Source organism: Myotis daubentonii, chromosome 3, assembly GCF_963259705.1.
Source record: "Myotis daubentonii chromosome 3, mMyoDau2.1, whole genome shotgun sequence".
Classification (NCBI taxonomy): domain Eukaryota; kingdom Metazoa; phylum Chordata; class Mammalia; order Chiroptera; family Vespertilionidae; genus Myotis; species Myotis daubentonii.
In genome coordinates this window covers 219,718,184-219,733,067 of record NC_081842.1, presented here as the reverse complement: position 1 = coordinate 219,733,067, position 14,884 = coordinate 219,718,184, and the positions used below count along the sequence as shown (strand labels likewise).

Below are 14,884 nucleotides of genomic sequence, written 5' to 3'. Positions count from 1 at the left end.
CAGACCAGCTCAGCAGTGGGGGCGCTGGGCCCTCGAGCTGGGGATTGAGGGTGCCTGTCAGAGTTCAGGTGCCCCTCCCCCATGCGGAGGGTCCTTCCAGCCCCCAGCACTGGCGCCACCTGGAAAAGGGCCAGAGGGAGCTGCCAGGCCTTCCTGCCACCCCCAGGCGACGCTCAGGCCACTGCTGGTGTCCTCGCCCACCCAGCGCCCAGCCCAGCCCCCGGACACCCTGACGCCCGGGGAGGACAGGAGCCCCGGGCACAGCCCCACAGCAGGCCGTCCGCCTGGCCCCGGAGCAGGGGTCACTCCAGCCTCAGACCGAGACCTGGGGGAGTCCGCCCCGGGAGAGACGCGGGAGCACTTCTCCGAGGCCTCGCTCCCCACGAAGACGCTCCCGGCTCCGCGCAGTTTCGGTTCTTCAGGCTTTGCGACGGGCGGGGACACCAGGTCCAAAGAGGAGTCTGAGGACAGGCAGCTGCCCGCCAGCAGGGACTGCACACCAGACCCAGGACCGGAGGCACCACTGACCACTGACCGGGGCACAGGGCCAACCCCCCCGCCGAGGGCCTCGCAGGAAGGAAGGAGTGCTGTCTGCAGGGCAGTCCGCCTCGTGTGTGGAACAGGCACTGACCCCGCCTCGCTCTCGAGCGGCTGTGGATGGAGGGCGGGTCCAGCAGCCTGGCCTTCCCACCTGCGTCCACTGTCGGGACCTGGCCTCTGCTGCAGCCGCAGGGCCATGCCCACAGCCCACCCACAGGCCAGCAGGTGCACTTCCACCCACAGACACAAACAGCAAAACGTTTAGGAACAAAGACATAAGGAAAGAGCTTTTCACGAGAGCGGGTTAAACACACAGCGGCCGACCACAGGGCGATTTAAAATCAACGGTCGAGCAGCCAACGGTGAGAGCGCACGCCCGCGGCTCTGGAGCGGCTCAGTGTCACCGTGGATCCCGGGAACCAGTCAGCACAGGTGCAGACGGAGGAGGTCCAGGCCTGTCAGCCCCAAACGGAGGCAATGCTCGCAGGCTCTGCCCCTTCCTTCCGCGATGCCCGTGCCCGTGCGACCTTCCAGCAGGGCCAGTGCCCAGTGGACCCGCCGTGAAGGTTTGGACCAAGGGTGAGGGAGCTCCCAGGTGCAGAGCCCGCCTGTCGGGGGCCTCAGCCTCCACAGCCTGGGAGAGGCTCCTGGGCCACCCGGACCCCAGGAGTTCAGAGCAAGGGCTCTGGGCACCGGGAGCCGGGAGGCGGCCCCAGAAGCCAGGAGGCAGCTCTGCCCTGGGTTCCCAGCCGCTTCGAGTACAAGGCGACACCTTGTGGTCACAGTGAGAGGCTCTCCGGCTCCGGCCGCAGACCGTCTCTGGGCAGCTGGCCCGGCCCCACCCGGTGGGTCAGAGCCCAGGGACCAAGAATGCAGGCAGAGCACTTCGGAGGCATTGAGTTTTATATTTTAAGTGATCAAATCTATAAAATGAAAAACAGGTTTACTAAAACATGTCCAAAGACAATGCAGGAGATGAGGTACAGAACCACAGAGTGAGGCCCCTCCTCCGCCACCCGAGCTCCACAGCCGAGACCAGGGCGCGTGGGCGGGACTCGTGTCTACGCTCCAATCCAAGCCCCTCACTCTGGTTTTTGTTTTCCTCTTAATGGTTTTTAAAAAGCTAACCCCAGGCGTTGGGCGGGCCCGCCCTGTGCGGATGGTGCGTCCAGCCGGCCAGCGTCAGGCTCGGCCGTCCCTCGCTCGTGATCACCTCTGCGTCCGGCGTGCAGCTCACTCCTGTGCTATGCTTCTCAGCACATACTTGACCGTGTAGGCAAAGGCTGCAAACCCAACTATAACAAACAAGTTCGCCAGGGCGCCGCCCAGGAGTCCGTGGTGCCGGTTGGCCTGCTGGAAGCCCGCGAGGTGGGGCCCGGCCCCCGGCGCGTGCCCGTTGAGGAGCTGCAGCCCGTGCTGGCCGTGGTGCGTGTCCCCGTCGGGAACCACGTCGGGTAAGGGCAGCGCCTGGGGTCTGCTGCTGAGCTCGTCCTGTGCTTTTTGCTTCTGTTTAATCTCCTGAGAGAAGCAGGAGACAAAGGGGTCTGAGCAGACCAGCTCCTGTCGGGCCAGGAGGGCTCTGGCCCCCCGTGGAGACCGAGACGGTGGTGGCTGTGGGTTTAATCCTGGCGCCCACCCAGTTACAGACTTGACAATCACCCAACCTGCTCCTCAGGGCCCAGGACTGAGCCAGGTCCGAGTGACCTGGTCACTGTGGCCTGAGCGAAGGCAGCCCAGCCTTCCGCTCACGGCCACCAGGACCAGGGAGCATTCCCAGCTCTCACGCAGGGCCCTCCCCACTCCTGGCCCCAAGACCCCAGCACCCCACGCTGGTGCTCAGCCGGCCAGCTCCACACCCAGGCCCCGTGCCCCTGGCCGCTCCCCAGCTCTGCCCTCCCATCCCTGCGGTCCCGGCGCCTGAGGGGCAGGCCTGCTGCCCGGAAGCAGTGCTGTGAGCTCCCTCGTGCTCTCGCCTGCAGCTGGGATGTGCAGGAGCACAGTTTTCCTGGAAACAACTGAATCCCGAAGCCAGGGAAGCAAAGCTGACAACCACTGCCATGCTCACCTCCACAACTTCAGGGAACAACTCACAGAAGACTTTGTCCTTTAAATTAAACACTAAACTCTGTGCAGCCAGTTGTCTTTTCTGGAAGAAAGAGAAGGGAAATGTCAACCCACAGGTTAACGTCAATCCTCGAAAATCCCAAAAGCAGGTGATTTAGTCAAGGGCTGCTGCCCCCACGTTGCTGGACACACCCGGCAAGCTGTTCTCCAGTCAGCGCATTTCCAGTCCGAAGGCTAATCCAAACAGAGAAATAAAAACCAGGCAACAGCCCTGGCCGGTGTTGCTCAGTGGATAGAGCATCAACCTCCAGACTGAAGGTCCCGGGTTTGATTCCAGTCAAGGGCACAACCTGCCCGAGTTGCGGGCTCGATCCCCAGTAGGGGGCGTGCAGGAGGCAGCCAATGAATGGTTCTCTCTCACTGATGTTTCTCTCTCTCTCTCCCTCTCCTTCTCTGAAATCAATAAACATATATTTAGAAAACAAAACAAAAAACAGTCAACAAGAGGAGTAGGCGCTGTGACTGCATGCGACACCCTCAGGGTCTGCATGAAGCTCGGCCGAGGACAGGGGACTCCAGGGCCCAGGGTCCAGGGTGCTTGGGGAGCAGGGACATGGGCGGAGCCCCCACCAGGCCCTCGCCCCTCCCCCTACCCCTCCCCCCTCACCGTGAAGTCCGAGGTCTCTATGCTGCCCAGGGTGGGGCCCTTCTCCACCATGAAGCTCAGGAGCCCGGTCAGGATGGTGGAGACGGACCAGGCCGGGTTCCAGGTGTCCGGGTGGAAGTCCGTGATGGACAGACACAGCCTGCAAAACAGGGGCCTTCACCAGAGTGCCCGTCACGGCCGCGGCCTCGCCTCAGCAGCAGGGCAGAGCAGAGCGCCTTACCTCGTATTGCACTTAAATCTTCCATTGGGGGTTATCATATAAATACTAGGAGGTTTAAAGGGGAATTCTCTGGGAAAAATTAGTTTTCCGTGGTAATAGCCACCTGCACGGAAACAGAGAAAGACGGGTCACTGCCTACAGAGCACCTCCTAGTTTTCACTTGCTCCCACCCACCCACCTGCTCCCTCCCACCCACCCACCCTCTCCAGGCCCCACCTGCACCCACCCCACCCACCTGCTCACAGGCCCCCAGCGGTGCCCACCTGCTGACCATCCCGGGAACACAGGCGGCCAGCCCCACGGCTCCCGCATGCCCCTCGCCCCCTGCACCCACCCACAGCGTGTCTGCTGAGGTCACCTCTCCAGGTCCCCTCCCCACCCACCCGTTCCTCCTCCACCAAACTGCACTCTGCAGCGGGCAAGCCCACCCTCCCTCCCACCTTAACAACAGAAGACAAACTCTGACCCCCACACCATCCAATTCCTGCCACCTGCCCCCATCTTGTCCCTGGGAGCATGTCCAGGCTGCCATCTCCCCAGATCACATTCCATCATGGCCCCCCCAAGACCTGACCTCGAGGTCACAGGCCTCCCCACAGCACGGGGTGAGACCACACCTGACCCTGCCTCCTCGAGCCCCCCCCACCCACCTGGCCCCCCTCCTCTCCTCGCCCGAGGTGCAGCGCCCAGCTCTCTGGCGCTCTCCCCTGACCCGCACTCCTGACTCACGTGACACGGGGAGACCGTGACGGCTCTCCCTCCGACTGGAACCTCTGCCTGGACCCTGGACCCCTCTCCAAACCCCAGAAAGGTCCCTGACGGACTTCTGCCCCTTTCCTCAAACAGCAACCCCATCTCTCAGCTGCTCAGACCAAAATCTGGGTCCCCTGCACCCACCACTCCCACTCTGTCAGCAAACCCTGCCAGCCCCCGTCCAGCGGGTCCAGAGCTGGCACTTGGCTGGCCTCACCGCCTCCACCCTCCACGCAGCTCGAGGTCCACCCGTCCATCCCCGAGGCCTCACCCTCACTCTAGGGCAGCCCCCAAGAGCCTGTTGGAAATGCCGAGCCTGGGCCCACCCCGACCGGGATGTGTGCGCGTGTGCACGTGTGCGCGTGTGCACGTTCACTGCGGTTTGAGGAGCGCTGCCTGTCCTCACCCCAGGCACGGTCCCGCCTCCAGGCCTGGCACACACCATCCCCAACAGCCAAGGGCTCTGCCCCAAGGCCAGGCTGGGGTCAGGCCTGCACCGCCCTGTCTGGCTGCAGTGCCCCTGCCGCCTCACGCAACTGTCCTTCCCCCCCACCGAGGGCCATCTGTGGGGCCAGCTCCACAGGCAGACACGCCCGCCACGAGGCCGCGACACGGCACTCACACTCACACCCACTAGGAAGGCCCTGCCCACCTCAGGAAGCGACCTGACGGCCAGGACAGCGCCCTGTGAGTGCAGTGGAGGGCGTGAGGGGCCTGCCAAGAAAACTGACCTCTAAGCACACACACCGGCCCAGCTCCTCCCCCATCGCCCACCCCATCGCCCACGGAGAGACCAGAGCAGCCCAGGGCCCTGAGAACCCCCAGTGAGAGCTGGCCACACCACTGTCCTCAGAGGCCGTGCAGGGAGGGGACAGCCCACTGCAAGGCGCACACGGTAATCCCTGAGCCTCCACACACGCTCCACACCACAGAGGGAGCTCCGGGAGAGCCTGGCTGAGGGGGGCCTGAGAGGGCCTCCGGGGCGGGAAGGGCAAGGCGGGGTGCCAGACGTGGACCTGTGCCAGCAGCTTGCACCCTGCACTCCAGTGTCGAGGGCGACCAAGCCACAATAGGAGGGAGACTGTGGGGGCAGCTTCGACTCCCTTTGCAACTCGGTCAACAGTCCGTGGGCCATGGACTCGCAGACGCCTGCGGCCCCACCCAGGCCTGTCCCCACGCCTCTCCCTCCAGACACACGTCATCCGGCAGAGGGACTCCTCCCACTTTCTTCTTTTTAAAATTGTGAGCGATCTACCCTCGAGATCCTTTGCCTTCCGTGTAAGTTTCAGAGTAAAAACTTGAGAAAAAGCTTGTGTGTGTCTGGGTTTGACGGGAGGGGTGAGGTCTGCAGACCAGCCCGGAGATTCTGTGGCAGCGCCAGCAACGGGCACACAGGTGTCGACCGCAGGGCTGGCTGTGCCCAGAGAGAGCAGGACAGTGGGGCCCGAGACAGGGATGGCGTAGACATGGGAGACGGGGAGCATGGGAGACGGGGAGCACGGTCAGATGCCCAGGAGCCAGAGGAGGAGCAAGGGAAGGACAGTCACCTCCTCAGGGGCCACAAAGGCCCGACTCAGAGCCCAGACAGCTGTCCCTCCCGGACGGACGGACTGAGGCAGCAACTCGGCTGGTCCCATGGAGACCCTACTGAGAGCAGTCAGCAGAGGGCAGCCCTGTGCTGAGCTGAGCTGAGCTGAGGGGGTTGGCAGCTCATTCTAGCCAAGCTCATTAAAAACACACTCGGGTTTAATCAGCATCTTCACACGGCCGGGCACTGCTCCGAAGCCCATCTTTCCAGAGTTCTGGGAACCCCACCTGGCAGGCCATCAGTGAGCCCGCACCGCTGCTGGGCCCTGGGATGTCCCCCATGGCACCCCAGCAACATGCCCACCCCACAGGTCTGCTTCTGGACACGTTTCCTGGGCAAACCCTCCCAGAAGGGGACCCTGGGCCGTAGAGAGCCTCCCTCCCGCTCAGCTGCCCACGCCTGACGCCAGCACGCTCAGACCTTCTCTACAGCACAACTCTTCTCAAGTGGAATCTCATACCAACCCCACACAGTGCTCTAGCCAGGACCTAACGGTGAGAAAGCGAAAGCTCTGCCCACCTGGGCACAGCTGTGCCCTAGTCCCAGGCTGATGCTCCCAGACACGGCTGACAGCTGCAAGGTCTGCGCTGTAAGTGACACCGGCACCCTGATGGCATCAGCAGGAGCCAGGAGAGAGGCAGGCCCTGCTGACCGGGCAGGTCCCAGGGCCTCCCTACCCCTCAGTGCCCTGTCCACACAAGGGGCCACCCCTGAGCCCCAGGACTGGCCAGAGAGAGCGGCCAATACACCTGTCTTCCCCTCGACAACACCCCCTTCAGAAACAGCAAGAGAACCAGGCAAACTGTTCACCTGGCCCTGACCCCACTGACCCTGGAGCCTGGGCACCACCCCACCACGGACAGACGGCCCCTGGGACATGGTCCCCGAGACACGCACAAAACCACACTCTGAGCGAACTCCCAGGACTCGGGGAAACACGAGCACGAGCTCCCAACGAGACCACGTGGAAAGAGGGCCGTTGACAGGGGAAGGGCACTGGCAGCAAGAGCTGCGCAAACCGCACGCCCTCCTCCAGCCCGCGCAGCGGCTCCGCTTACCTTCGTAAGGAGTCATCTCAGGGCCTCGGACCACATAGTGCCTGAGGGAGAGAGAAGATTAGCTGGCTTTGGGGCGCCCAACTCCCCCCATCTGAGCCACTCCAAGGCCAGCGTTCGCAGGGCCACCAAACCAGACACCCGCAGGCAATCCATCAGTGACACTGACAGTCAGGGGCCGACCGGGGAGGCCCTGCGAGGCCCCAGGCTCTGGGGCAGCCGGCCCTTCGTCACCCATCTTCCAGGTTTCCACAGAGCACTTTGCCTCCACAATACAACGTGAGAGTAACCCTCTCTGACCATTAACGTCAACTGACACTTTTAAAAACGTAATTCCCGGCCTCCGTGAGCACCACTGAAGGTCCGTGTCCCTTGGGTGCCCACATCCCCGCAGAAGGCGAGACGGGACAGCCGCTCAGGAGCCGGCTCTGCTCAGGGTCCACGTCCCACAAGAATCAGACTCCACCGCAGGGGAGCTGCCTTGAGCAGAAGCCACGGGACAGCCTGCCGTCACCACCGCCTGCACCTGGAGCCCGGGCTGCGCACACGTCCCCTCCCCACACCCAGGGGAGGCTTCAGCTCACACCAGAGGGGTTTGGACTTAAGACGCTCAGACAGCAGAAAAGCACGAAGGAGAAAGTGGAGGAAGATAAGCAGAAACGCCAGAGCAGACAGACCTGCCTCCAACCACCTCCTCCCACCTCCACACACAGCCTGTTACCACCACCATCAGACACCTGTTAACTCCTGGCTGATATGATCACACACACACACACACACACACTGTGATCCTACATCAGAAGACCAGGAAAAGCCCTCAAAGCTAAACACATGACACGTCCAGGAGTGTGGCCTTAATTCCAGTCGCTGCTCCAGTTCCTGGCCAAGCTGAGCGCAGGGAGAGGAGAGAAGCAAGTGCAGGGAGGCCCGGGCAGCACTGGGTGCAGGGAGGGCCCAGGCAGCACTGGGTGGAGGGAGGCCCGGGCAGCACTGGGTGCAGGGAGAGCCCACAGGACTGGGTGCAGGGAGAGCCCACAGCACTGGGTGCAGGGAGGCCCGGGCAGCACTGGGTGCAGGGAGGGCCCACAGCACTGGGTGCAGGGAGGCCCAGGCAGCACTGGGTGCAGGGAGGGCCCGGGCAGCACTGGGTGGAGGGAGGGCCCGGGCAGCACTGGGTGGAGGGAGAGCCCACAGCACTGGGTGCAGGGAGAGCCCATAGCACTGGGTGGAGGGAGGGCCCGGGCAGCACTGGGTGCAGGGAGGGCCCGGGCAGCACTGGGTGGAGGGAGGGCCCGGGCAGCACTGGGTGCAGGGAGAGCCCGCAGCACTGGGTGCAGGGAGAGCCCGCAGCACTGGGTGCAGGGAGAGCCCGCAGCACTGGGTGCAGGGAGAGCCCACAGCACCAGCTCAGAGGACGGACAGGCTGTGCTGCTGTTGTCTGCCGAGGGGCCGGCCACTGCGATCTTCCCACGCCTGGGGCCTGCAGCCTGGGACTCTGGGGTGCCAGGCAGAGGTGCCCATGAGACCCCCCAGCTGGAAACACTGGGCGCGGGGTCACTAACGGGCTCCCGGGTGGAGAGTGTCCATGAGTCCACAGGGACAGGAAGCTGTGTCTGGTCTCCTATGGACTCTGCCCTGTGCTTTTTCACTGTAATAAACCGTAACAGTGGATCCTCTTAGCAAATGAGTGAATCTGGGGACCCTGACTCGATGGGGGGAGGGGTCCCTGCATCTTGTGCGTCCTGGGGGCCACACTTGCTTTTGGCCATTATCTGGGGGCAGGGAGAGCCCTGCGGGGACACTGCCTCCCCACTCACGCCGAGGCCATCACCCTGAGAACCCACACCCCACCTGCCAGCGCCCCCTCATCTGTAAGCCAAGGAAGGTGGGGCAGATCCCCTGGACACCTGTCCCATCTGGAAATACTTTTTTTTCTTTAATCCTCACCCGAGGATATTTTTCCCACTGATTTTCAGAGAGAGTGAAAGGAAGGGAGGGGGGAAGAGAAAAAGAGAGAAACATGGATGCAAGAGAGAGAGACATATCGACTGGTTGCCTCCTGCATGGGCCAGGGATTGTACCTGCAACCAAGGTAAAGCCCTTGACCAGGAACCGAACCCATAGCCCTTCAGTCCACAGGCAACAGTCTAACCACTGAGCCAAAGTGCCCAGTTGGGCCTTGGCCAGTGTGGCTCAGTGGATAGAGCGTCGGCTTGTGGACTGAAGGGTCCCGGGTTCGACTCCGGTCATGGGCACATGCTCAGGTTGCGGGCTCGATCCCCAGTGGGGGGGTGCAAGAGGCAGCCGATCAATGATTCTCTCTCATCATTGATGTTTCTATCTCTTTCTCCCGCTCCCTTTCTCTGAAATCAGTAACTTTACAAACTGCCCAGTTGGAAATACTTGTTTTTAACTTAGTTAAATCTCTTTCCTCTGGATTTTTTTAAAAAAAATTTAGTTCCTTTTTAAGATTAAAATGTAAAATACTCTCCAAACAAAGAGAAAACGCTTCTTAGTATTTAGCCCTACACCTCATTTCTCAAAATCCCCAGCCACCCTGCTAAGGGCAGCCTTTCGTAGAGGCGTGCAGCCTCCTGACCCACTTTCACACGAGGAAGGATTCCGAGGAAGGCGTGTGCAGAGGCACACAGCCCACGGCACCTGCAGGCCAGTGCAGGGCCCGCCCCTCTGTCCCACTCCCCCGGGCAGAGCAGGCTCCTCCACAGCCCGGAGCAAAGGGCAGAGGGACACAGAGGGGAACTCCCCCAGCAGCTGTGAGCTACACCGGAGCCAACCGTGGGTTCCCAGACGCAGGCCTCTCCCGGAAGGACCCTCTCTAACCCCCGCGGCCGGGGTCAAGGACAGCCCGCTGTGTCCCAGCTGCCGCCACGAGGCGTGTCTGCAGGCCTCCCGGCGTCCACCAGCTCTGCCGATGGGCGCAGGAGCCCCTTTCCGAGCTCCAGGATGGAGTCCCAAGCCCCCCCTCAACGGCGGGAACCTGGGTGCGTCAGGGAGGGTGACTGACCACGCGGGGCCTCACCATTCAAGAATATTGGAAGGGAGGGGCTCGGCGCAGATGTAAGGCACTGGGTCTTTCTTGATCCGAAGGTAGTCCTGTTTCAGTCGCTGGGTGGCTGTGGTTGGAGCTCTCTTATTGCTGTTGCTGCTCATCTGTGGAAAGTAAACACGTGTATTCAGCTGGGACCAGGACACAGCCCACGGTGCCACTGCCCAGAGCCCAGCAGCCATCACTCGTGCACGTCTCACACGGCCCCAGCTCCGAGGCTGCGGCTGTCCCGACTCACCCACCCCAACACCGCAGGCCACACGGTCCCGTTCCACCTGCCCTGCCACAACGCTCACTGAGCAGCCACCGGTGGGTGTCTGCAGCCGGACCGGACCCGGGTCACTGCACACACCACTCAGCTCTGTGCTCCATGACGACACAGCACTCAGGACGCACCCACCAGCCCCTGCAAAACCCCCCTTTGCACCCCCAGCACGGGCAACAGAGGAGCAACGAGCCTCTCTGGTTCTGGAGAGACGGGACCCGTGAAAGACTCAGGTGCGTGTGCTGGGCAGAGCAGAGGCCTGAGGAAGCCCTGTGCCCAGGACGGCCCGGGTCACGGCGTCAGGAGCAGAGACGGTGGCGAACAAGGTGCCAGGGAGGCCAGGCCAGGCCTGCTCCAGAGGGGCTCAGGCCCAAGCGTTCAGGTGCGTCAGGGTGGACGGGGCAGCAGGGACAGACAGGACAGCGTGGGAGAGGCAGGACGTGCAGGGCAGCACCAAAGGCAGTCACTCAAGAGAAGAGATGGCCTGGGGCAGGGAGCCCTGGGACACCACAGCTGTGCCCCAGAGATGGGGAGACAGGGCACCCCACACTCACAGGCACCAGAACAGCTCCAACCCAACTGCTTCATCTACTAGAGTTTCTCATAACGTAAGTGGAAAGGCAGAAAGTCATGCTGCTAAAAATGAAGTGTGAAAGCCGCTGGTCCAGAGTGTGACCGACAGCAGGGGCACAGGGTGTGTGGGGCAGGAAGGAGGGAGCACCGGGCTCGGGTGGCAGAGTGGATGTGGCAGCGGAGGAGGAGCCTGCCCTCCGGCTCACCCCACTCCACCGCCCTCTGCCACCCGGTGTTCCAGCTCATCTGCCACAGCACCGGACAGCGGCGGCCGGGCTCTCTCTCCGCCGGACCTCCCTGTCCCTGCAAACCTGAGGTCACCCACCCCCACCACGCCTGCCCTTCCAGCCTCCGCACATGTGCTCCCCAGGGTCAGCCATGGGCTTGCTCCTTCCCTCCCTCCTGCCTCCGCATCACCTCATCAGAGCTCGAACCCGCCCCAGAGCACCAGCCCCACAGACCACAACCAGCTTGGTGTGCTCGCTCCGCACCCAGGGCCTCCAGCAGGGCGCCCCATCACCCACCCCTGCTGCTGGCTGAGGTCCCTCGCCCTCAGAACCCTGCTTCCCTCCCTTCCCCTTTCCCCCCAACTCACCCTGGCCTCCTGGCTTCTCGTCCCTCAGTTTCAGTCCTGCCTGGACACGAAGTCAGGCTAACTTGGTCACCGCAGTTCTGACCACAGTCCTTGAGGACCCCCCACAGCCAAGCAGATAAGCGCCACGCCACCCCTCCCCTGCCCACCAGCCCCTCTAAAAGCAGCACCAGCCAGCCTCCAGCCCCCAACTCCCGAGCTCCCGAGGCCGCGGAACCGCCTCGGGTCCAAACCCCTTCTGATGAGCACACGGCTGCCCGGGAGCCCCGTCTCCTGGCGGAAACTCACCTTGGCCCTGCCCGGTGCAGCTCGAAAGCCCAGTCCCTCAAAAGCCTCCTGATTTCCTAGCCCAACGCCTCCACTCTCTCCTTCACTGACCGCCCCCGGCCCAGCTCCATACGACACAGGTGCCCGCCAGGCCCCAGCAGACAGCCGTGTGCCAGGCGCAGCCACAGACCAGCCTGGAAGGTGGCGTTGCCCACACAGCGCTGCTCCCAAGCTTCTGCCCGGAGATGCCCAGGGCCAGGTGGCTCACCTGGGCCAGCACCTGGCACCAAGCACAGCCCCCACAGGGTCTGCTCGGTTCCCTTCACGTTCGCCCTGAGGTCACACCGTGTGCACAGAACTACGCACGGTGGCTCCAGTGCGGCCGGGCCTGCACCTGGCGAGGGGCCGCGCTGGACACTCCTGCAGGTTAACAGGCGGCCACCAGGCACAACTGGCCACGCCTGCCCAGCACAGGCTGCCCTCTCCCTGCTGCCTCCACAGCCCTGAGCTTCCAGGTCACGTTTATGACCCAACTGCTCGGCTGGCACAAGGAAGGGCTCCCGTTTGCCGCACACAGAACAGTGCTCTCCGGACCCTCCAGGGGCTGCCGGGAGACGGCTCCCCCTGTCCCCTCCGAACAGGCGCAGCACCTGCCCACACCCTGGCCCGGCTCAGGCTCCCGCACACCAAGTCCCCCAGACCGAGCACGTCAGGTGTGTTACAAGGAAGGAAATCTCTGAAATCAATAAAAATATATTTTAAAGAGAGAGAGAGAGAGAGGGAGAGAAATAGAAACACCAATGACAAGAATCACTGATGGGCTGCCTCCTGCACGCCCCACTCTAGGGAGGGAGCCCGCAAACCAGGCGTGTGCCCCGACCGGGAATCGGATGGTGACCTCCTGGTTCTTAGGTCCACGCTCAACCCGAGCCATGCTGCCTGGGCCTCTTGCTGAGAGAGAGAGAGAGAGACCCAGTATGGGCTGCTCAGGAGCACAACCAAAAGCTGAAGGAAGGCACCCCCTGCAGGACGCGAGTCCCCCGGTCGCACTGGACGGGCTGTCCAGCATCTGTTCACCTGCTCCGCTCCCGCCCGCGTCCACGCAGCTCAGGTGACAGCGTGGCATGAGACCTTGGCCCGACAGCCGGACAGGCACGTGACCTGCGGGCCCCGGACTGGGAGGGAGGTCTCTCCGGTCGCCACCGGGATTGCTTCACGGCTGGCGGGGCGCCCAGGCCACGGAGGCCGCTCCGCCACCACCCGCGGACCTGCCCGCGGACGGCGCGGCCGAGACGCGCAGGTTGTGAACCGCAGGTTCTGGGCACCGAGACCCCACCCGCCTGGCGCCTGCACACGGGACGCTCCCGCTGGGTGACACCCGCGGGTCCCTCTCCGACGCCGGAGGCACCGCCTTTCCCGGCCGGCCGCGCGCTCGGGCACCTGTTGGCGCTCCGCCCGCCGGGCCGCTGGGTGCCGGGCCCCGCGCCGGACGGCGGGGAACGGGCTCTGAATGGGGACCCGCCGGGCGGCCTCCGGCGGAAACGCAACTAGAAGTGGACGCCGGGCCAGCGTCCGGGCCGGCACCGGCCACTCGCCGAAAAGGAAAGCGAACCCGACACAGACGAGGAACTTGTCCGCCGGGACCGAGTCCCGCTCCCGCCCGCACGGCCGCCAGGTGCCCTCGAGGGGCCGGGCCCCGGGACACGCCTTCCGGGGGCCCAGGAGGCCGCGGGGCTCTCGCCGTCAGGGCGGCGGCTGAACGGCCCCCTGTGGCCGCCCCAACGGATCCCGGACACCCCGACCCCAAGCGCTCCGGCGGCTCGTCCCGCGGGGCCCACCGGCGCGCCCCGACCGGGTGCCTTTCTGAAAGGACCCACCGTGCGGCCGGCCAACCAAACGCCAAGTTTCCCGCAGGACCACCCCGGCCGGCAGCCCCGGGCGCCCGCCGTAACCGACCTCGGGTTCCGCGCACGGACGCCACGGGCGGAGCCCCGCGAGCGGCAGGCCGGGCGGGGGTGGGCACCCCGGGGCCCCGCGCCCCTGCCCCCGCGCCCCGGCTCCCGTGGATGGACGCGCGGCCGAGGCCCCGCCGCCGGTCCGCGGCGCACTCACCTCTCCCCGCCGCCGCGCTCAGGCTCGCCGCGGTCGAGGCCGGAGCAGGAGCGGAGAGGGGGCCCGCGCCGGAGAGCCGCACCGCCGGACCGAGCCCACCGCCCCGCCGCAGCGCCGCCGCCGCCGCCTCAGCTTCCAAGATGGCCGCCGGGGGCGGGGCCGTCCCCGCTTCCGGTTCCGGTGCGCGGCTCGCTCGGCGGCCGCTCTAGGCGGCCGGGAGGCCGTGGCCCGCGTCTCGCTGCTGCCACCCTCCCGGCCGGGCGGGGACTCGGCGCGTGCGCACTGCGGCGGCTCCGCCAAGCGGCCCCGACCCCCGGGGCAGGTGCGGTCCGGGCGCCCTCGCCCTCCCGGCCTCCCTCCGCCAGAGCCCCGTCCCGCGGGGCCGTCATCGGGCCAAGGGGTCCCGGACCCCCCTCTCCGTACACTTCTCCCCGGGACTGCGGCCCAGGAGGACGCGCCGTCCGAGAAAGACAGGCCCCGATACAGGGTGACCCCTGAGACCCTGGGACCCGGCTTCCCACCCGCCGCCTTTCCAGGGTCCCCCCGACCCCGCCCGGCCAGTGTGGCTCAGTGGTTGATCGCCGACCCAGGGGCCCAGAGGTCGCTGTTCGATTCCAGGTGAGGACACGGGCCTGGGTTACGCGTGATGTTTCTAATCGATGTCTATCCCTCTCCCTTCCTCTCTCTCTAAAAATCAATAAAAACATATTAAAATCTTCCCCTGACCGGTGTGGCTCAGTGGATAGAGCGTCGGCCTGCGGACTCAAGGGTCCCAGGTTGGATTCCGGTCAAGGGCATGTTCCTTGGTTGCGGGCTCATCCCCAGGAGGGGGTGTGCAGGAGGCAGCTGATGGATGTTTCTCTCTATCCCTCTCCCTTCCTCTCCTTAGAAAATCAATAAAGTATATTTTTAAAAAACACATATTAAAATCTAGGAGGGAAAAAAGGCTCCTCCCAGTCGGCTGGGGCCCAGTTCTTCTGCCCACTGAACAGAGAAGGGCCAGGCGTTGGAGGGCCCTGGCCCATCCGTGCCCCAAACCGGCCCACGGCCCCTGAGAGTCCGTTCCTGGGTGCCCGCGTCTGGCCCCTGCCGGAACCTGTGCCAGGTGGGGTCCGCTGTGG

At 64.4% G+C, this 14,884-nt stretch overlaps 1 protein-coding gene across 1 annotated transcript; it reads right to left on the bottom strand.

Annotated features, from left to right (window-relative positions):
* Positions 1–1,430: 1,430 nt before the first annotated feature.
* On the bottom strand, positions 1,431–13,903 carry UBE2J2 (ubiquitin conjugating enzyme E2 J2). Its single transcript, XM_059691609.1, has 7 exons — positions 13,764–13,903; positions 9,928–10,058; positions 6,891–6,931; positions 3,492–3,594; positions 3,272–3,410; positions 2,606–2,686; positions 1,431–2,058 (listed from the first exon to the last, which is right to left on the bottom strand). Exons 2-7 carry the CDS (start codon positions 10,056–10,058, stop codon positions 1,774–1,776), a joined length of 780 nt encoding a protein of 259 aa, XP_059547592.1. The 5' UTR covers positions 13,764–13,903; the 3' UTR covers positions 1,431–1,773.
* Positions 13,904–14,884: the final 981 nt, after the last annotated feature.